The sequence below is a fragment of the Eschrichtius robustus genome, chromosome 8 (assembly GCF_028021215.1).
Source record: "Eschrichtius robustus isolate mEscRob2 chromosome 8, mEscRob2.pri, whole genome shotgun sequence".
In the NCBI taxonomy this organism is placed as follows: Eukaryota; Metazoa; Chordata; class Mammalia; order Artiodactyla; family Eschrichtiidae; genus Eschrichtius; species Eschrichtius robustus.
The window spans coordinates 60358894-60382044 of NC_090831.1; the positions used below are offsets into that span (position 1 = coordinate 60358894).

General features: G+C 37.1%; 1 protein-coding gene across 1 annotated transcript in view; it reads left to right on the forward strand.

Annotated features, from left to right (window-relative positions):
• The window catches only part of CRPPA (CDP-L-ribitol pyrophosphorylase A), a 319942-nt gene that overhangs the window by 88904 nt on the left and 207887 nt on the right, over positions 1 to 23151 (forward strand). The window contains exon 4 of the mRNA XM_068550567.1: positions 19188 to 19292. Within this exon, the coding sequence (XP_068406668.1) occupies positions 19188 to 19292 (105 nt within the window). The remainder of the gene's footprint in view (positions 1 to 19187; positions 19293 to 23151) is intronic.

A 23151-nucleotide genomic window follows, 5' to 3' on the forward strand; every position in this document is an offset into this window, starting at 1 on the left:
CTTTCTTCCCAGAGGCGATTTCTCCTGAGACCTCCCAAAGAGATTCTACTCTTTCTCAACCTGCATGTTTTATGCAGAATCTTTTATTTTCCATTTGTAGGCATCCATCCTGAGGAAGCCCAGTTCCCTCTCTGACCTGTGTTGTCACTCTGCCTCCTAACTAGCCATCATCTTGAGGCCGTTCCTCACTGCTCTTCTAGCTGTTCTCTTTATTCCTCTCCTCTTAGGATATCATGCTTTCGGCCTCTTATGTCTTCCCTTTTCTCACTCCGCTCCCCAGTTTTGAGGAGCACCATCCCCTGAGAAAGAGTGTGTGGGGAACTTCTGCTTTGCATGCACGTAAGGAGCTTAGAAATGGTCACTCTATCCTAACAACAAGGAGACAGTTAAACAAACTGAAAAATCAAAAACGTGTCTTAGGTCCGTCAGAGAAGGGAAGTCACAGGGCAAACCGCTGTCTTCAAAATTGCAGAAACAGGCAAATGCAGAGGCTCACAACCTACGGGAGCGAAAATCCGTAAGCAGAAACCCCTGCAGGAACCAGTGCCAGGGTGGGAAAACCTAAACCGCAGTTGATAAGTTACTGGAGACACAGTGGGGACAAGTCCGTGTATGAAGCTCCAGGGGTTACCCTGTCACGGGGGGCCCCTCCCCCACTTCTATGCGTTTTCCCCGCAAGAGCTCAACCAGATTCTCATAGTGAGTACACGAGAAAAATCCCCTCATACTTCTGGCAAGGGGAGGGGAAAAGTAACCATTCTGAAGTACCAGAGAGCATTGTTCTTTTTAACAAAGTTGGTCTTCCAGAGAACCTGATGTACCAGAGCCTAAACTTTTATTCAGAGCCTAACATACCTGGGAGAATGGAAATACCCAACTCCAGCTCATTCCAGCTACCTGCCCCACATAATGGTGGGGGACTGGGAGCACGTGTGAAGTTCGCTCCAGGGGCACAGACTCGTTAAATGACTGTGACGCAATCATAGGACTAAAGAATGATTCCTCACGCGTCCCCCTCCCCCATCTTAACACCACATTACTGAAGGCCTGTTTACTGCAGTTCCTTTTACTCTGTGCATTATATCTGGCTATTAAGAAAAAATTGCAAGGCACACTAAAAGGCAACAAGCACAGTTTGAAGAGAGAGAGCAAGCATCAGAACCAGAGTCAGAAATGGCAGACATGTAGGAACTATCAGACCGAAAATCTTAAAATATTAACATACTAAGGGCTCCGCAGTTAAATTAGATAACATGCAAGAGTGGAGGGACGATGTAAAGAGATGGGAATTCTGAGAATAAAACGCTGGAGAGCAAAAGCACTAACAGAAATGAAGAATACCTTTGGGCTCATTAGTAGACTGGACACAGCTGAGGAAAGAGTCTCTGAGCTTGAGGATGTCGTAATAGAAACTCCCAAGACTGAAAAGCAAAGAAAAGACTGGAGAGAAATGAACAGAATATCCAAGAACTGTGGGACAACTACAAAAATTATGCATAAAATGGGAATACTAGAAGAAGAAAAAGGACGAGACTACTTGAAGCAATGACTGAAAACATCCCAAAATTAATGTCAGACACCAAATCACAGATCAAGACAGTTCAGAACATGAAGAAGGATAAATGCCAAATACATTACACCTAGACATATGATACTTAAACTGCAGAAAACTGAAGAGAAATAATCTAGAAAAAAGCCAAAAGGGGGAGGGAACACCTTATTTATAGAGGCACAAGGTAAGAACTATATCAAATTTCTCCTCAAAACCATGCAAGTAAGAAGAGGGTGGAGTGAAATACTTAAAGCATTAAGAGAGAGAGAGAAAAAAAAAACAACCTAGACTCCTGTACTCTTGAAAATTATCATCCAAAAGTGAAGGAATAACATAAGACTCCAGGACAAACATCAAGCGAATTTGTTGCCAGTACACCTGCCTTTCAATAATGTTAAAAAGTTCTTCAGAGAAGGAAAATGATATGGGTCAGAGATTTGGATCTACATAAAGAAAGCAAGGGAATTGGGGAAGGATTAAGTGACGATTAATGAAAAAGCTTTCTTTTTCTTATTCCTAATTGATCTAGCAGATAACAGGTTGTTCAAAATAGTCAACAGTGTATTTATATGCTGTGTATGTTTATATATACTTATGTATACTTAACATATAAGCAAAATGAATGACAGCAGTGATACAAGAGAGGGAAGGGAGGAAATTGGAACATTTTGTTTTAAGGTACTCACACTACCTATGAATCAATGCAGTATTATTTGAAAATAGTGGTAAATGTAATTGCAGATTCTAGGACTGCCCCTAAAAAAAAACTATAACTGAAATATTAAGAAAGGAGAAAAAGAAATCATATAAAATGTTTAATTCAAACCACAAAAGGCAGAGAAGGAACAAAAAAGAACAAGGGCCACAAAAGACAGTAGCAAATGTGGTAGACACTGATCCTACTACATCCATGATCTTACATGTCAATAATCTGAATACACCAATTTAAAGGCAGAGAGGGTCAAAAAACAAGACCAAATTGTATGTTATCCACAATAAATCTACTTTAAATAGACATAGATTAATAGTAAAGGGATGGATGGGTAGTATTCTATTGTATATATGTATACCACATTTTCTTTATCCATTTATCTGTTGATGGACAGTTAGGTTGCTTCCATATTTTGCCTATTGTAAATGATGCTTCTGTGAACACTGGGGTGCGTGTGTCTTTTCAAATTAGTGTTTTCATTTTCTTCAGATATATATCCAGGAGTGAAATTGCTGGGTCGTATGGTGGTTATATTTTTAGTTTTTTGAGAAACCTCCATACTGTTTTCCACAGTGGCTGTACCAATTTACATTCCCACCAGTAGCACACAAAGTTTCTCTTTTCTCCACATCCTCGCCAACATTTGTTGTTTGTGGTCTTTTTGATGATAGCCATTCTGACAGGTGTGAGGTGATATCTCATTGTGGTTTTGATTTGCATTTCTCTGATTAGCGATGTTGAGCATCTTTTCATGTGCCTGTTGGCCATCTATATGTTGTGTTTGGAAAAATGTCTCTTCAGGACTTCAGCTGATTTTTTAAAATTGAGTTGTTTGTTTTTTTGATGTTGAGTTATACGAGCTGCTTATATATTTTGGATATTAACCCTTTATCAGTCACATCATTTGCAGATATTTTCTCCCATTCAGGAGATTGTCTTTTCATCTTGTCTACAGTTTCCCTTGCTGTGCAGAAGCTTTTAAGTTTAACTAGGTCCAATTTATTTGTTTTTGCTTTTGTTTTCTTGCCTTATGAGACAGAGCCAAAAACAAAAACAAAAAACTTTTACAATTTATGTGAAACAGTGTTCTTCTTATGTTTTCTTCTAGGGGCTTTATGGCTTCCAGTCTTACGTTTAGGAAGACTTACTCTGAATCCATTTCGAGTTTATTTTTGTATATGGTGTGAGAAAATGTTCTATTTTCTTTCATCTACATGTAGCTTGCTAGTTTTCCCAGCACCAATAATTGAAGAGACTGTCTTCTCTCCATTGTATATTGTTGTCTCCTTTGGCGTAGATTAATTGACGATGACAGCATGGGTTTATTTCTGGGCTCTCTACTCTGTTGTGTTGAACTATGTGTTTGTTTTTATGCCAGTACCATACTCTTTTTTTTTTTTTTTACTACTGTAACTTTGTAATATAGTTTGAAATCAGGGAGTGTGATACCTCTAGCTTTGTTCTTGTTTCTCAAGATTGTTTTGGCTCTTCAGGGTCTTTAGTGTTTTCATACAAGTTTTAAAATTATTTGTTCTATTTCTGTGAAAAATGCCACTGGTGTTTTGATAGGGATTTCATTGAATCTGTAGACTTCCTTGGGTAGTATAGTCATTTTAACAGTATTAATTCTTCCAATCCATGAATACGGTATATCTTTCCATCTGTTTGTGTTGTCTTCAGTTTCTTTCAATAGTGTCTTACAGTTTTCCAAGCACAGGTCTTCTACCTCCTTAGGTAGGTTTATTCCTAGGTATTTTTATCTTTTTAATGTGATAGTAAATGGGATTGTTTCCTTAATTTCTTTATGATAGTTCATTATAGTGTATGGAAATGCAACAGATTTCTGTATATTAACTTTGTATCCTGCGACTTTGCTGAATTCATTCATGAGCTCTAGTAGTTTTTCAGTGGCGTCTTTAAAATTTTCTATGTATAGTATTATGCCATTTGCAAACATTGATGGTTTTACTTCTTTTCCAATTTGGATGCCTTTTATTTTTTGTTTGATTGCTGTGGCTAGGACTTCCAATACTCTATTGAATAAAAGTGGTGAGAGTGGGCATCCTAGTTTGTGATCTTAGAGGAAATGTGTTCAACTTTTCATTGTTGAGTATAATGTTAGCTGTGGGTTTATCATGTATGGCCTATATTATGGTGAGGTATGTTACCTCTTTACCCGCTTTCTGTAGAGGTTTTACCATAAATGGATATTGAGTTGTGTCAAAAGGTTTTTCTGCATCTATTGAGATGATCATATGGTTTTTATTCTTTAATTTGTTAACATGGTATATCCCATTGATTGATTTTTGTGGATATTGAACTACCCTTGCATCCCTGGGGTATATCCCACTTGATCATGGTGTATGACCCTTTTAATGAGTTGTTGGATTATGTTTTCTAATATTTTCTTGGGGGATTTTTTCATCTATGTTCATCAGTGATATCAGCCTGTAATTTTCTTTTTTTGTGATACCTTTGTCTGATTTTGGTATCAGGGTGATGGTGGCTTCATAGGATGGATTCAGAAGTGTTCCTTCCTTTGCAATTTTTTGAAATAGTTTCAGAAGGAAAGGTGTTAACTCTTCTCTAGATGTTGAGTAAAATTCAATTGTGAATCCATCTGGTCCTCGACTTTTGTTTGTTGGGAAGTTTTTTTGTTTTTTTGGTTTTTAAATTACTGATTCAATTTTATTACTGGTAATTGGTCTGTTCGTATTTTCTATTTCTTCCTGGTTCAGTGTTGGGAGACTGTACATTTCTAGGAATTTGTCCATGTCTTCTAGGCTGTCCATTTTATGGACATATAGTTGTTTGTAGTAATCTCTTATGATCCTTTGTTCCTGTGTTATCAGTTGTAACTTCTTTTTTGTTCCTGATTTTACTGATTTGGACCTTCTCTCTCTTTTTTTCTTGATGAATCTGGCTAAAGATTTATCCATTTTGTTTATCTTTTTAAAAAACCAGCTCTTAGTTTCTCGGTTTTCTTTTCTTTTTTTGATTCTATTTCATTTATTTCTACCCTGATCTTTGATTTCTTTTATTCTAACTTTGGGTTAGTGGAAGATACGGTGTGTACACACACTCACACACACTCAAATACAATGGAATACTACTCAGCCATAAAAAAGAATGAAATTTTGGCATTTGCAACAACATGGGTGGACTTGGAGGCTATTATGCTAAATGAATTAAGTCAGACAGAGAAGGACAAATATTTTATGACATTACTTATATGTGGAATCTAAAAAAAATCAAACTAGTGAATATAACAAAAAAGAAATAGACACAGAGATACAGAGAACAAACTAGTGGTTACCAGTGGGGAGGGGTAAGAGGGCAGGGACAGGATACAGGGGTAGAGGATTAAAAGGTAGAAACTACTCTGTACAAAATACCTAAGCTACAAGGGTACATTGTACAGTGCAGGGAGTATAGCCAATGTGTTATAATAACTATAAATGGAGTATAACCCTTAAAAATTGTGAATCACTATATTGTTACATCTGACACGTAGGTAGTATCGTAAATCAACTATAACAAAAAAAATGTAAAAAAAGAAAAAGTAAACAGGTGAAGAAAGACTTACCATGCTAACACTCATGGATAGCAGAGGTAGTCATTAATTTCAGAGTAGACTTCAGAGAAAGTAAAGTTACCAAGGATAAAGAAGGATTTATTTAAAGATATAGGATTCAATTCTCCAAGAAGATATAAAAACCCTTAATATTATGTGCCTAACAACAGAGCATCAAAATGCATGGGGTAAACCTGATAGAACTGCAAGCAGAAATGGATAAATCCACTATTATTGTTGGAGACGTCTACACCCCTCTATTAAAAATGGACAGTTTCAGGGGCTTCCCTGGTGGCGCAGTGGTTGAGAATCTGCCTGCCAGTGCAGGGCACACGGGTTCGAGCCCTGGTCTGGGAAGATCCCACATGCCGCGGAGCGACTGGGCCCGTGAGCCACAATTACTGAGCCTGCGCGTCTGGAGCCTGTGCTCCACAACAAGAGAGGCCAAGATAGTGAGAGGCCCGCGCACCGCGATGAAGAGTGGCCCCCGCTTGCCACAACTGGAGGAAGCCCTCGCACAGAAACGAAGACCCAACACAGCCATAAATAAATAAAAATTAAAAAAAAAAAAATGGACAGTTTCAGCAGGCAGAAAATCAGTAAGGACATAATTGAACTCAACACCATCAACCAATTGGATACAATAGACATCTGTCTACTATTTCATCCAACAATACTGGAATATATATTCCTTCCAAGTTGACATGGAATGTTAGTCAAGATTACATTCTGGGCCATAAAACACACCTTAATAAATTTCAAACAACAGAAATCATACAATGTCTGCTCTCAGACCAAAATGGAATTAAACTAGAAATCAGTAACAGGAAAATAAATGGAAAATCCCCAAACTCTTAGAGATTAAATGATACATTTCTAAACACATGCATCAAAAAATAAATATCAAGAGGAATTTAAAAAATATTTTGAACTAAACACAAATGAAAACACAACTCTTCAAAATTTTGAAATGTAGCAAAGTCAGTACTTGAAGAGAAATACATAGCATTGAGTGTATATATTAAAAAAAAGAAATTTAATCAATAGTCATTTTAACATTTCATATTAGGAAGCTAGAGCAAATTGCAAAGTAAGCAGAAGAAAAATAGAGCCAAATCAATGAAATGGAAATCAAAATCAGACAAAATCAGTAGATAAAACTATAAGCTCGTTCATAAAATCAATAAACCACATAAGAAGAAAAGACACAAATCACTAATACCAAAAATGGAATAGGAGACATCTTTACAGAACCAGTAGACATTTAAGGATAATAATGGAATATTATGAACAATTCTATGCCCTCAAATTCGACAACCTAGATGAAATGAAACAATTCCTTGAAAGACACAATCAGTGAACTCTCACAAGAGTAGACAATCTGAATAGGCCTACATCTATTAAAGAAATTGAATCAATAGTTAATAATTTTCCAAAGTAACACCAAGCCCATATGGGTTCACTTGGAAATTCTAGCTATTAAGGAAGAAATGATAATAATACTGGACAATTTCTTATAGAAGATAGAAGCAGAGGGAGGATTTCCAAACTCATTCTGATGCTAGCCAAACCAAAACCAGTCAAAGACGTTATAAGAAAACTACATACCAATATTTCATGAACATAAGTGCAAAACTTCTTAAACAGGATCAAACAGTGTATGTAAGGAATTATAGACTACACCAAAGTGGGATTTATCCCAGGTATTCAAGGCTGGTTGAACTTTACAAAATAAATTATTAGAATACATTACATCAACAGGATGAAGGAGAAAAATCAAGTAATTATTTCAATAGATGCCGAAAAAGTATGTGATGAAATCCAGCACCCATTCATAATTAAAAACTCTCAGCAAACTAGGAATAGAGGGGAACTTCTTCAACTTGATAAAGATTATCTACAAAAAACCTACAGCTAACAGCATACTTAATGATGGAAAACTAGAAGTTTTCCCACTAGGATCAGGAGAAAGAAAAGGATGTTCTCCTCACCCTTTCTTTTTAACATCATACTGGTATTCCTCGTCAATAAAATAAGAAAAAGAAACACTGATTCATGAAGACGTAATAAAACTGCCTTTGCAGATGACATAATTGTCTATCTAGAAAATCTGGAGGAATTGACAAAATACCTCCTGGAATTAAGTCATTATAGAAAGTTTGCAGGATTCAGAGTTAATGTACAACTGTCCTTTGTGTTCCACCTGTTCATTGCTGGTATATAGGAATTTAAAGTTAAAAAAAACACAATTTATGTTAGTGCCCCCAAATGAAATAGTTGTAAATCAAACAAAATATGTGTAAGGTCTATATAAGGAAAGTTCTAGAACTGTGACCAAAAAAACCAAACCAAAAGAAAACAAAACAAAAACCCAAAAAACAAAACAAAAAAACTGAAGTAGAGAGAGATTCTATTCATGGATAGGGAGACTCAGTATTATCAAGATGTCAGTTCTTCCCAATTTGATCTACATACTCAAAGCAATCCCAATAAAAAACTCAGCAATTTTTTTTTATAGATGTTGATAAACTTATTTTAAAGTTTGTATGGAGAGACAAAATACCCAGGACAGCCCATAAAATTCTGTGGAACAAAGTTGGAAGACAGACACTACTTGACTTCAAGACTTGCTGTAAAGTTGTAGTAATCAAGTAATCAGAATAGAGAGCCCAGAAATGGACCCACGTAAGTATAGTTAACTGATCTTTGACAAAGGCAGTACATTGGAGCAAAGATAGTCTTTTCAAAAAATGACGTTAGAATAATTGGACACTGACATGCAAAAAAAATGAATCTAGACACAGACCTTATACCTTTCATAGAAATTAACTCAAAATGGATCATAGGGCTTCCCTGGTGGCTCAGTGGTTGAGAATCTGCCTGCCAATGTAGGGGACACGGGTTCGAGCCCTGGTCTGGGAATATCCCACATGCTGCAGAGCAGCTGGGCCCGTGAGCCACAATTACTGAGCCTGCGCATCTGGAGCCTGTGCTCCGCAACAAGAGAGGCCGCGATAGTGAGAGGCCCACGCACCACGATGAAGAGTGGCCCCCGCTTGCCACAACTAGAGAAAGCCCTCGCACCGAAACGAAGACCCAACACAGCCATAAATAAATAAATTAAAAACAAAAATAGATCATAGACCTAAATGATAAACACAAAACTATAAAACTCCTAGAAGATAACATAGGAGAAAACCTAAATGATCTTGAGTACTGTGATAACTTTTTAGATACAATACAAGGGCATGATCTATGAAAGAAAGAATTGATGAGCTGGACTTCATGAAAATTAAAAACTTCTCTATGAAAAACACTTTGAAGAGAATGAGAAGACAAGCCACAAATTGAGAGCGTGTATTTGCAAAAGACGTGTGACAAAGGGCTCTTACTCAAAATACACAAGGAACTCTTAAAACTCTGAAAAAACCCCAAACTATTCAGTTAATAAAAGGGTAAAAGACACCTCATCAAAAAAGATAGACAGATTGGGAATAAGCATATGAAAAGATGTTCTACATCATAGGTCATCATGAAAATGCAAATTAAAATGAGATGCCACTACACATCTATTAGAATGGCCCAAATCCAGAACACTGACAATATCTAGTGTTGGTGATGATGTGGGGTAACAGGAACTCTCATTCATTGCTGGTAATAATGCAGAATGGTACATCCACTTAGGAAGACATTTTGACAGTTTCTTACAAAACTAAACATATTCTCAGCATATGATCCAGCAGTTGTACTTCTTTGTCTTTACTAAAATGAGTTGAAAACTTATATCCATACAAAAACCTACCCTTGAATATTTATACCAGTTTTTCTCATAGTTGCCAAAACTTGGAAGCAGCCAAGCTGTTCCTCAGTAGGTGTGTACACACATACACTGTGGTACATCCAGATAATGAAATATTATTTAGTGCTAAAAAATAATTCAAGACATGAAAGACATGGAGGCACTTTAAATGTATATTACCAAGGGAAAGAGGCCAATATGAGCAGGCCACATACTGTATGATTCCAGGTATATGACTTCTGGAGAAGGCAAAGCGATGGAGACAGGAAAAAGTTCATTGGATGCCCGGGATTGCGAGAAGGGAGGAGGATGAACAGGAGGAGGACAAAGAATTTTAGTGCAGTGAAGATATTCTATATGTTACCATTGTGGTGGATACATACCATTATACGTTTGTGACAACGCATAAAAGGTAAAAAACTAAGAGTGAACCCTAATGTAAACTGTTGACTTCAGGTAGTATTGGCGTGTCTGTGTAGGTTCATTGATTTTAACCAATGTACCGCTCTGGTGTAGGATTTTGTTAGTGAGGGAGACTGTGCGTATGTGGGGATGGGGGTAAATGGGAAATAGCTGTACTTTCTGCTCAGTTTTGCTTTGAACCTAAAACTCTAAAAACCAAAGTCTGTTAAGAAACTTAGAATGAAAGAGTACATAGGAATTAAAATTCTATCGAGACTTCCAGTGTTTCTAAAAGTTCATATTCTGCCTTCAAACATGATATATAGCTTTTCTGGGAGTATGGTTTTATATTGACAACCACTGCCTTCAGAATTAGGAGGAAACTGTTCCATTGTTTTTCTGATTGGCTGCTAAGTAGTCTTGTCCAATTTGGATTCCTACTTCTTTATAAGAGACTTTTTGTTGTTGTTAATTGGATTTGGTATATTTTCGTCTCTTAGCTTCTATATTCCATAAGATTTTTTAAATTTGGGAACTCATGTTCTTTATTACTGCAGTTAAAAAAATTATTTGGTTGTTCGCTTCTCTGAGCCTTTTCTGATCTTCTGATTTTTTTAAAAGTAGTTAATTAATTACTTAATTAATTAATTTTTGGCTGCGTTGGGTCTTTGTTGCTGCGTGCGGGCATTCTCTGGCTGTGGCGAGTGGGGGCTACTCTTCGATGCAGTGTGTGGGCTTCTCATTGCTGTGGCTTCTCTTGTTGTGGAGCACAGGCTTTAGACACGCAGTCTTCAGTAGTTGTGCCATGTGGGCTCGGTAGTTGTGGCACACAGGCTCAGTAGTTATGGCGCACAGGCTCAGTTGCTCCGTGGCATGTGGGGTCTTCCCAGACCAGGGATCAAACCCATGTCCCCTGCATTGGCAGGCGGTTTCTTTTTTTTTCTTTTCTTTTTTTTTGGCTCACGGGCTCTAGAGCACAAGCTGAGTAGTTGTGATGCAAGTACTCCACGGCATGTGGGATCTTCCCAGACCAGGGCTTGAACCCGTGTCCCCTGCTTTGGCAGGTGGATTCTTTTGTTTTCTTTTTGTTTTTTAAAATTTTTTAATTTAATTTTATTTATTTTTTTATACAGCAGGTTCTTATTAGTCAACAATTTTATACACATCAGTGTATACATGTCAATCCCAATCGCCCAAATCATCACATCACCATCCCCACCCCCACCACGGCTTTCCCCCCTTGATGTCCATGCGTTTGTTCTCTACATCTGTCTCTCAACTTCTGCCCTGCAAACTGGTTCATCTGTACCATTTTTCTAGGTTCCACATACACGCGTTAATATACGATATTTGTTTTTCTCTTTCTGACTTACTTCACTCTGTATGACAGTCTCTAGATCCATCCACGTCTCAACAAATGACCCAGTTTCGTTCCTTTTTATGGCTGAGTAATATTCCATTTTATATATGTACCACATCTTCTTTATCCATTTGTCTGTCAATGGGCATTTAGGTTGCTTCCATGACCTGGCTATTGTAAATAGTGCTGCAATGAACATTGGGGTGCATGTGTCTGTTTGAATTATCGTTTTCTCTGGGTATACGCCCAGTAGTGGGATTGCTGGATCATATGGTAATTCTATTTTTAGTTTTTTGAGGAACCTCCATACTGTTCTCCATAGTGGCTGTATCAATTTACATTCCCACCAACAGTGCAAGAGGGTTCCCTTTTCTCCACACCCTCTCCAGCATTTGTTGTTTGTAGATTTTCTGATGATGCCCATTCTAACAGGTGTGAGGTGATACCTCATTGTAGTTTTGATTTGCATTTCTCTAATAATTAGTGATGTTGAGCAGCTTTTCATGTGCTTCTTGGCCATCTGTATGTCTTCTGTGGAGAAATGTCTATTTAGGTTTTCTGCCCATTTTTGGATTGGGTTGTTTGTTTCTTTAGTATTGAGCTGCATGAGCTGTTTATATATTTTGGAGATTAATCCTTTGTCCGTTGATTTGTTTGCAAATATTTTCTCCCATTCTGAGGGTTGTCTTTTCGTCTTGTTTATGGTTTCCTTTGCTATGCAAAAGCTTTGAAGTTTCATTAGGTCCCATTTGTTTATTTTTGTTTTTGTTTCCATTACTCTAGGAAGTGGATCAAAAAAGATCTTGCTGTGATTTATGTCAAAGAGTGTTCTTCCTATGTTTTCCTCTAAGAGTTTTATAGTGTCTGGTCTTACATTTAGGTCTCGAATCCATTTTGAGTTTATTTGTGTGTATGGTGTTAGGGAGTGTTCTAATTTCATTCTTTTACATGTAGCTGTCCAGTTTTCCCAGCACCACTTATTGAAGAGACTGTCTTTTCTCCATTGTGTATCCTTGCCTCCTTTGTCATAGATAACTATAGGTGCCTGGGTTTATCTCTGGGCTTTCTATCTTGTTCCATTGATCTATGTTTCCGTTTTTGTGCCAGTACCATATTGTCTTGATTACTGTAGCTTTGTAGTATAGTCTGAAGTCAGGGAGTCTGATTCCTCCAGCTCCGTTTTTTTCCCTCAAGACTGCTTTGGCTATTCGGGGTCTTTTGTGTCTCCATACAAATTTTAAGATTTTTTTGTTCTAGTTCTGTAAAAAATGCCATTGGTATTTGATAGGGATTGCATTGAATCTGTAGATTGCTTTGGGTAGTATAGTCATTTTCACAATATTGATTCTTCCAATCCAAGAACATGGTATATCTCTCCATCTGTTGGTATCATCTTTAATTTCTTTCATCAGTGTCTTATAGTTTTCTGCATACAGGTGTTTTGTCTCCCTAGGTAGGTTTATTCCTAGGTATTTTATTGTTTTTGTTGCAGTGGTACATGGGAGTGTTTCCTTAATTTCTCTTTCAGATTTTTCATCATTAGTGTATAGGAATGCAAGAGATTTCTGTGCATTAATTTTGTATCCTGCAAGTTTACCATATTCATTGATTAGCTTTAGTAGTTTTCTGGGGCATCATTAGAATTCTCTGTGTATAGTATCAAGTCATCTGCAAACAGTGACAGTTTTACTTCTTCTTTTCCAATTTGTATTCCTTTTATTTCTTTTTCTTCTCTGATTGCTGTGGCTAGGACTTCCAAAACTATGTTAAATAATAGTGGTGTGAGTGGACATCCTTGTCTTGTTCCTGATCTTAGAGGAAATGCTTTCAGTTTTTCACCATTGAGAATGATGTTTGTTGTGGGTTTGTCGTGTATGGCCTTTATTATGTTGAGGTAGGTTCCCTCTATGCCCACTTTCTGGAGAGTTTTTATCATAAACTGGTGTTGCATTTTGTCAAAAGCTTTTTCTGCGTCGATTGGGATGATCATATGGTTTTTATTTTTCAATTTGTTAATATGGTGTATCACATTATTTGATTTGCGTATATTGAAGAATCCTTGCATCTCTGGGATAAATCCCACTTGATCGTGGTGTATGATCCTTTTAATGTGTCGTTGGATTCTGTTTGCTAGTATTTCATTGAGGATTTTTGTATCTATGTTCATCAGTGATATTGGTCTGTAATTTCCTTTTTTGTAGTATCTTTGTCTGGTTTTGGTATCAGGGTGATGGTGGCCTCATAGAATGAGTTTCGGAGTGTTCCTTCCTCTGCAATTTTTTGAAAGAGTTTTAGAAGGATGGGTGTTAGCTCTTCTCTAAATGTTTGATAGAATTCACCTGTGAAGCCATCTGGTCCTGGACTTTTGTTTGTTGGAAGATTTTTAATCACAGTTTCAATTTCCTTACTTGTGATTGGTCTGTTCATATTTTCTCTTTCTTCCTGGCTTAGTCTTGGAAGGTTATATCTTTCTAAGAATTTGTCCATTTCTTCCAGGTTGTCCATCTTATTGGCATAGAGTTGCTTGTAGTAGTCTCCTAGGATTCTTTCTATTTCTGCGGTGTCTGTTGTAACTTCTCCTTTTTCATTTCTGATTTTATTGATTTGAGTCCTCTCCCTCTTTTTCTTGATGAGTCTGGCTAATGGTTTATCAATTTTGTTTATCTTCTCAAAGAACCAGCTTTTAGTAGTATTGATCTTTGCTATTGTTTTCCTTGTTTCTATTTCATTTATTTCTGCTCTGATCTTTATGATTTCTTTCCTTCTGCTAACTTTGGGTTTTGTTTGTTCTTCTTTCTCTAGTTCCTTTAGGTATAAGGTTAGATTGTTCATTTGAGATTTTTCTTGTTTCTTGAGGTAGGCTTGTATAGCTATAACCTTCCCTCTTAGAACTGCTTTTGCTCCATAGGTTTTGGGTTGTCGTGTTTTCATTGTCATTTATTCCTAGGTATTTTTTGATTTCCTCTTTGATTTCTTCAGTGATCTCTTGGTTATTTAGTAACGTATTGTTTAGCCTCCATGTGTTTGTGTTTTTTACGTTTTTTTCCCTGTAATTCACTACTGATCTCATAGCGTTGTGGTCAGAAAAGATGCTTGGTATGATTTCAATTTTCTTAAATTTACTGAGGCTTCATTTGTGACCCAAGATGTGATCTATCCTGGAGAATGTTCCGTGCGTACTTGAGAAGAAAGTGTAATCTGCTGTTTTTGGATGGAATGTCCTATAAATATCAATTAAATCTATCTGGTCTATTGTGTCATTGAAAGCTTCTGTTTCCTTATTTATTTTCATTTTGGATGATCTGTCCGTTGGTGTAAGTGAGGTGTTAAAGTCCCCCACTATTACTGTGTTACTGTCAATTTCCTCTTTTATAGGTGTTAGCAGTTGCCTTATGTATTGAGGTGCTCCTATGTTGGGTGCATATATATTTATAATTGTTATATCTTCTTCTTGGATTGATCCCTTGATCATTATGTAGTGTCTTTCCTTGTCTCTTGTAACATTCTTTATTTTAAAGTCTATTTTATCTGGTATGAAAAATTGCTACTCCAGCTTTCTTTTGATTTCCATTAGCATGGAATATCTTTTTCCATCCCCTCACTTTCAGTCTGTATGTGTCCCTAGGTCTGAAGTGCGTCTCTTGTAGGCAGCATATAGATGGGTCTTGTTTTTGTATCCATTCAGCAAGCCTGTGTCTTTTGGTTGGAGCATTTAATCCATTCACGTTTAAGGTAATTATCAATATATATGTTCTATGACCATTTTCTTAATTGTTTTGGGTTTGTTTTTGTAGGTCCTTTTCTTCTCTTGTGTTTCCCACTTAGAGAAGTTCCTTTAGCATTTGTTGTAGAGCTGGTTTGGTGGTGCTGAATTCTCTTAGCTTTGGCTTCTCTGTAAAGCTTTTGATTTCTCCGTCGAATCTGAATGAGATCCTTGCCGGGTAGAATAATCTTGGTTGTAGGTTCTTTCCTTTCTTCACTTTAAATATGTCATGCCACTCATTTCTGGCTTGTAGAATTTCTGCTGAGAAATCAGCTGTTAACCTTATGGGAGTTCCCTTTTATGTTATTTGTCGTTTTTCCCTTGCTGCTTTCAATAATTTTTCTTTGTCTTTAATTTTTGCCAATTTGAGTACTATGTGTCTCGGCGTGTTTCTCCTTGGGTTTATCCTGTATGGGACTCTCTGTGCTTCCTGGACTTGGGTGGCTATTTCCTTTCCCAGGTTAGGGAAGTTTTTGACTATAATCTCTTCAAATATTTTCTGTGGTCCTTTCTCTCTCTCTTTGCCTTCTGGGACCCCTATAATGTGAATGTTGTTGCGTTTCATGTTGTCCCAGAGGTCTCTTAGGCTGTCTTCATTTCTTTTCATTCTTTTTTCTTTATTGTGTTCCGCGGCAGTGAATTCCACCATTCTGTCTTCCAGGTCACTTATCCGTTCTTCTGCCTCAGTTATTCTGCTATTGATTCCTTCTAGTGTAGTTTTCATTTCAGTTATTGTATTGTTCATCTCTGTTTGTCTGTTCTTTAATTCTTCTAGGTCTTTGTTAAATATTTCTTGCATCTTCTCGATCTTTGCCTCCATTCTTATTCCGAGGTCCTGGATCATCTTCACTATCATTATTCTGAATTCTTTTTCTGGAAGGTTGCCTATCTCCACTTCATTTAGTTGTTTTTCTGGGTTTTATCTTGTTCCTTCATCTGGTACATAGCCCTGTGCCTTTTCATCTTGTCTATCTTAATGTGAATGTGGTTTTTGTTCCACAGGCTGCAGGATTGTAGTTCTTCTTGCTTCTGCTGTCTGCCGTCTGGTGGATGAGGCTGTCTAAGAGGGTTGTGTAAGTTTCCCCAGCAGGTGGTTTCTTAACCACTGTGCCACCAGGGGAGTCCCTGATTTTTTTTTTTTTTTTTTAACATATTGGACTTTGTGGTTGAGTCATCTATTACCTTTTTTCTGTTTTCCACCCTTCTAAATATTATCCTCTTAAATATTATCCTTATTTTATGAGTATAGACACTATCATTCTGGTGTTATTAAGTCTTTATTAACTGTATAGTTTCTAGTTTCTACAAAATACTTTATTTTTTTGCCTTTTTCACCTTATCTTTCATTTTAGTTTTACCTTGGGTTTCAGTTAAATCTGGATTTTTTGCTCATGTGTGTACGTTGGAGACTGGTTGGATTTGGTGGATTTTATAAGTGGGGCTGTTGATTGTGAGGTTCACTGTAAGGTGACTGGGGTCGGCAGTGTATGTGGGGACCTCTGACAATAGTGTGCTAAGGGTTTCTGCCTGAGGAGAACATTGTTAACACTATTTTGGGCTCCAAGTTTAGGGAGGCAGAGGGTTCTCTGCACCTATGTATTTGTGTGTTTTTCATGTGATCAGTGATAGCACTATGGCCCCCATGCTGGATAATGTCGATACTTTGTGTAGTTACACATTAATTAACTTACTTGATTAAAATCTACCATCTTGTTGTGTGCTTTATTTTTGTTCCTTTTCTTTTTTTCTGCCTGCCTTTGTATTAATTTCTCATTTTATGATTCCCTCTTATCACTATTGACTTCTTACTATAAAGCGTTTGTTTAGTGATTACCTTGAGTTTAAAATCACAGTCACTTTGAAATACTATTACAGCTCTTCATGAGCACCCAGTAACAGGTTGCTGAAGAAGACCCTGCAGGTGGGTATAAACTCCTGTTGTGGCTGTGATTCCCAGAGATTCTACGTTCTCCTAGTTTCCTCCACTCAGTATTTAACAGTTTGTCGGAATTTGTAGGTGATTTCTTCTTACCTGCCTGTATGGCACTCTCTCCCTTTTTGGGGGAGGCATGCCTTTTCTTAGATTTAGGGCTACTTGGTAATCCTGTGACATCAGCTCTGATGTTTTGAGAAAAAGTTCTGCTTTTGTAGTTTGTCTGCTTTTTTCTTTCGTTGTGAAATGAGCATCATTTTTGTCAGCTTTCCATATCTAGGCAGAAGTAGAAATCGTCATCCATGTTCTTAAGAAACGCATTCTAAGGTTTAATACAAAAAAGTTACCAAAAACCCCGTAAATAGTTGTAATATTAATCTATACAGTGAATAACAGCTTCAGACTATTTCTGCCAAGATGGCTCAGTATCTGTTTCTAGTATATATTTCATAAGTACCTGATCCATCATTTTCCTTGTTTCCTGTTGGCTCTGTCGATTGGTATCCTGAAGACTTCATGCAATTTGTAAGCTGTTGCCATCTTGGCTGGTACATCACGTGAGTGGCAGGAGCACAGCATCAAGTAATTTTCATCCCTGAGATAGAAAGGAAGTAGCTGTTCCTGTGGGTTCCTCTTAGTACGCACTTTGTGAGCACTTTTAAGGCTGTCCATGAATGTGTTCAATATCTAGCATCTGGAAAGAGGCAGGAAAAGGGTTATTGCTGGTCATCTTTGGGATTTAACCGTGTGTTAGGAGAGAACTCTTTTTTTACTGTAGGTTGGTGTCACTTGCATACTACTAGATGAGCCTGTGCAGACGTTGAAAGTAGAATGCAGAGGTTTACCAAAACTTAATTTATTTGAATGTAACTACTGCTGATAATACTATATTAAAGATGAAAATGTTTAATAAATGTCATGTTATGTAGTATATCAGTATAGAAAGTTTAAGCTGAGACTGTTCTGATTAATTTGGGACTCTGGGTATACTTGATGGTTATATTTTCTTGTACATTAACTTCATAAATCATTAAAATTTGGCATTTTGTGATCTCCAGTACAATAAAGATTGGCAAAGCGTGCTAAATGTCATATTCATATTTGTTGCCTTCCTGCAGTCTGTCTTATATGGATATGCTCTTTGTAAAATGCAAATCCAGCAGATGTCTGCAACGTCTGTATCTTTGTTTGGCACTTTTAGCCTGAAGAGTATCCCTATGCTTGAGTTTTATTCAGTCTTTGGAATGAGATCAGAGACCATTTCCTCTGATGGGCCTTCCCTGATACCCTCATATAGAATTAAGTACTTTATCTCCTGGTCTACTTATAAATATTCCTCTAATGCTCCATATCACATTCTGTTATAAAATATTTGTTATAGATCAACCTCCCCTTCTAGACTTGAGTTCCTTGAGGACACAAAACATGTTTCATTTGTCTTTATATTCTGGTCCTTAATACAAACCTTGGACTTGATAGGTACTTAGTGACTGTTATTCAGCTGAATTATATTGTGTTGGTCATTTTGATGGTTCTGCTTAAAATGCTAAAAAATGTTACTTATATTTTACTAAAATCTAATGGGCGTTTACATTTTTTCTCATAATGAAAGACTGAAATATTTCCATGTTCAGAATCAAAATATATCCTCTAAAAAGGATATATTGATATTTAAAAAACCAATTAATACGAAAGCGGTATAAATATGAGATAAGGGGTTTGGAGTTTTATGGATACCTATATTTGTTAAATCAAGTCTGATACGGTAATCCTCAGTCGTACTTTGAGGCATTTCACAAATGTGTTTGGAAATGTAGTTTTTGAGCAAAGGAAATAAAGTATTGTATTTATCTGGCACCTGAAACTATTCAGGAAATTAAAAACTCTTATGATTGCAACATTCCTGTTTTCTATTTGTTTCATTTGGCTTTTAGGACAAGGGGAAGATTAATCGACCTGATTAATCAGTAGCTAACTAAAGAGTTTGCGAATTTTCTAGGCTCTTTTCTATGTACAGTTGATTATGAAATTAAAAGTTTAGTTTATTTAAAATTATATTTCAACTTCTTAATTCTTTTTTCTTCCTACACAGTGTAGTGACTATGACTTGGAATTTGGAACTGAGTGTTTGCATTTGGCTCTAAAATACTGTCACATCAAAGCCAAACTTATAGAAGGATCCCCTGACCTCTGGAAGGTAAGAGAGTTGGTACTTTGCTCTGCGTTGGTGTGTCATTCCTAAAGACGTATTGTCTACAAGTACAGACAATTTCCAGGTGCTTTAGAAGATAGAGAAGTATAAAAATATTTGGTTTCATATTGAAACAGTATTTCCAGGAATAAAGATGTGTGCATATATGCATACATAAAAGGCGTTGAGTCTCACTAGGTTTTCTAAACCATCAAACATGGTATCATTTCTATTGCTTGGTTGCAAGAAAATTCATGCTGGGATAATTTATTCAAACAAATTCCATTTTAGCCAATAAGATTGTTTTATTCACAATTTTTGTGTGTGTTCTTTACGTATAATCTTTTACTCTGTAGCCTTACCTTCAACTGGATTGAGGGTGCAACTCTGCTTCCCAAAATAACAACATTTCCTCACAGGTCTTGGGGTGGTTGCTCCAACTTAACTGGGTTGAAACACATATCTGCCAGTTTTGACCCAGTGGGGTTGTTGGCTAGAACCACTCACCTCCTCCAAAGAGGAATTGTGCTCTTTCCTGTGGTAAGGTTTGACTGCCTTTATGGCAAACTTCTTTCTTTAGGAGGCATGAAGTGGTTGTTGCACTATCGTAGTTCAGCTTCCTGTTGTGGCAGGAGTGCTTTACAGCGTGACTCTCCTGTGTTTGATTGGGTAGAAATATGTTGAATTGAACAGTGTATTCTGAAATAGAATTGTAGGGTCATATCATAGTTTTGAATAAGTATTGCTGCTTTTGAAATGTTGGATGAAATCTTTATAAAGCATCCCTCTAAATCTGGTTAGTAAACATTCATCCTAATTATGAGATTATATGAATCTAAAAGCATATTTCCTCATTGACATAAAAACAAAACAAAAAGCCCTATGTGTTGATTAGGTATTTTGTAAGTCACGTGGTGGGCCTTGCTGCAGGCTAAGATTTTCTCATACATACTTAAATTGTTCTAAGATTACAAAATATTGACATGCCTGAATTGTTGCCTGGTGGAGTAAATTAATGCAGTCTTATTGCTCTTTTAAGAGTATCCAAATATCATCAACCCAGAAGGCAAACATTTTATTCATTTTGTTTATCCTTTTCTATATATGGCTCAGATGGTGATATACATATCAATTGGGAGGATTTTGGTAGTAACCAATTAGGTATTTTGTTAAAGATCCTGACCCATGTCACCATAGACCTGCTAGACTTAATTTGCAGTCAATGTTGAAAAAAAACAAAAAAAACCCAGTAAAAACTCAAGACATTTTATTGCTACTAACATGTCAACACTCTCTGGCCTCATGGCTGATGTTTTAGGCTATGTGAGTACCTACTTCTTGTGGGTATTCTGAGCCTTCTTTAAACTTGTAAAGTACCCTCAGGTCTGCAGGTGAAAGGAAAGCAGCACACTGCTCTTCTTTGAATTTTACACCCTGTCTTCACAAATGTATTTCAGTATTTTTGAGTGAAATCTCAAATTGCACTGCCTCCACCAGCAATACAGTGTCACAGTTTTAGTCCGTACATCTTGGCGCTCTGCTTCCCGTTTATGTGTGACATGTCAGTGCACTGAGCTGTGGTTGGCCTTTCCAAGTGCTTCTACTCATTCTCCTGCTGAGTCATTTCATAATGCTGCTGTGGGTTGAAATGCGTCCCCCCACAGAAGAAGTGTTCAAGTCCTAGCCCCTGGCACTTGTGAATGTGACCTTATTTGAAAAGAGTGTTTGCAGATATATTCAAGTTAAGATGAAGTCAGATTGGTAAAGAAGAGGCCCTAAATCGGATCTGTAAGAATAGGAGAAAAGATTCACATACAGATAGGTGGAGAATGCCAGTGACAATAGAGATAGAAATTAGAGTGATACATCGACAAGCAAAGGAAAGTGAGGGATCTCTGGTAACCCCAGGAAGCTAGGAAGAGATGGGGAAGGATTCTTTTCTAAAGCCTTCGGAGTGGGCAGTGGCCCTGCTGATACCTGGATTTCACACTTCTAACCTCCAGTACTGTGAGAGGATATGTTCCTCTTTTAAGCTGTCCAGTTTGTGGTACATTGTTATGTCAGCCCTAGGAAACTAATACACATACCAAAGGGTGATATCCTGCGAGGCCCAGAGGGATCATTTTCATAGTATCAGTTTCCGAACTGGGCCGGAGTGGGGAAGCCCTGCTCTTAGAATGTTTGAATAATGATGTGCCTTACCAGGATCTTGGATTCTAAAAGGGCACGTAATGCAATGAACTGGGCAAAAAGTCTTTCAAATTGCAGTTTTGAGGTCTTTTTAAGGTGTCAAATTTCTTCTGTGATTGAGGGGAAGTTATTTTGAGTGCAAATGATGTAGTTGTTTCAGGTTCCCTATTTCCCTCTTCTGCCTCCTGTCTCATCATCCTCTACCTTTAAAAAATATTTTTGATACTTACTGGCTGTTCATTTAGCCCTGTTTAGCTTTTTGATGATACTATATGAGTTGTCTTTAGTAGAAGCTTTTAACTTAATTGTATGGTTTTATTTTGCATGGATAAAGAGTATTACCATTGCTGTTTAAACCACAGCAATGGAATCTACACATTGAAATAAGTGTTCTAATTCAATACTAATTCCAACAATGCTACAACATTTTACAACTCAGAGTTGAAAGAAGATTTAGTACAATTATGCTAAAACTGGCATAGAACTTGGGTGGCAGGCCAAATACCTGGAACATGATTCAGAAATCTGACACAGTGAAGAGTGCACAGTGAAGAGAGTGCATATTTCAAGAGGATTTTCACTACCACAAAACAATAAGGCAAAGGAGGATTCTGAAATACAGAGCCAGGGCACCTTCCCCTACCCCTCAGAAAGTGAGGGAGTTCACCCCTGGTGCTGGGAAGAATGACTAGAAATTTCTCATGACCACATGTAGGACTGTTATTTCATCTGCTGCCAGAAATCCCAGGAGGACTATTATTTTGTATTTTACATACTTTAAAAAAAAAAATAGAAGTAAATGCAAAAAGTCAGCATTCACAGTTGAGGCCAACCTTCCTGCAGTAGCTCCTCTGGGTTTAGAGGAAACATCAGTTTTTTCAGATCACCATGCAGGGTAGAGGACATCCTTGTGAATAAGCAAAGCCCCCTTCTTCTCCCTCCTTTCCCCTCCCTAAGAGCGACCAACCACAGAAGAATACAGGACCAACTCCTGAGAATAGGGGTTGGCTCTTAAGCTCTGCCTGCGTGGTTGTGCCTCGCCGGCCCTTACTGAACATACTCTTATTTTAGTGAAATTTCATCTAGTCTACATAAGAGGAGACTACATTTAGTCTCCAATCCTTTAACTTACAGTTGTACCACATTTTTGTCCCAATATAAAGAGTTGGTCACTTACTATACTACACAGACCTAATTGAACAGACTTCTTGTTTCTAAGGGTTAAAACTGTCTTCAAGGCATAAAAGATTCATAATAAGTTATTGAAGAAACTTAACTGTATTCCATTGTCTGAAAATGCTTCTTTAGAAGGCGTTGAAGTGTCATCACAACATTATTGGAATGACTGACTTTTGAGGATTTCTTTTGATGGGAATTACTTTTTTTAGATTCAAGTGTTCTAGCATCTTTGTTAAAAACAAAATAAAATAGTCTCACTTTTTGCTTTTTAACCTCAAAAATACAATGTGGTGAAATTGTGTCTTTTTAGAGGTTTTCATCTAGTTATCCAGTCTAGACGAAAGAACATTTTCTAGATAGACATAATTGATGAACTGGAAATCAATATAATATCCCCATCCAAATCTAAATTTGTATCTGTCTTCGAAATTTAAGATTTTCTGGCTTTATTCTAATTATTGGAGTACATACTCATTTTCTTATGGGGTGAAAGATG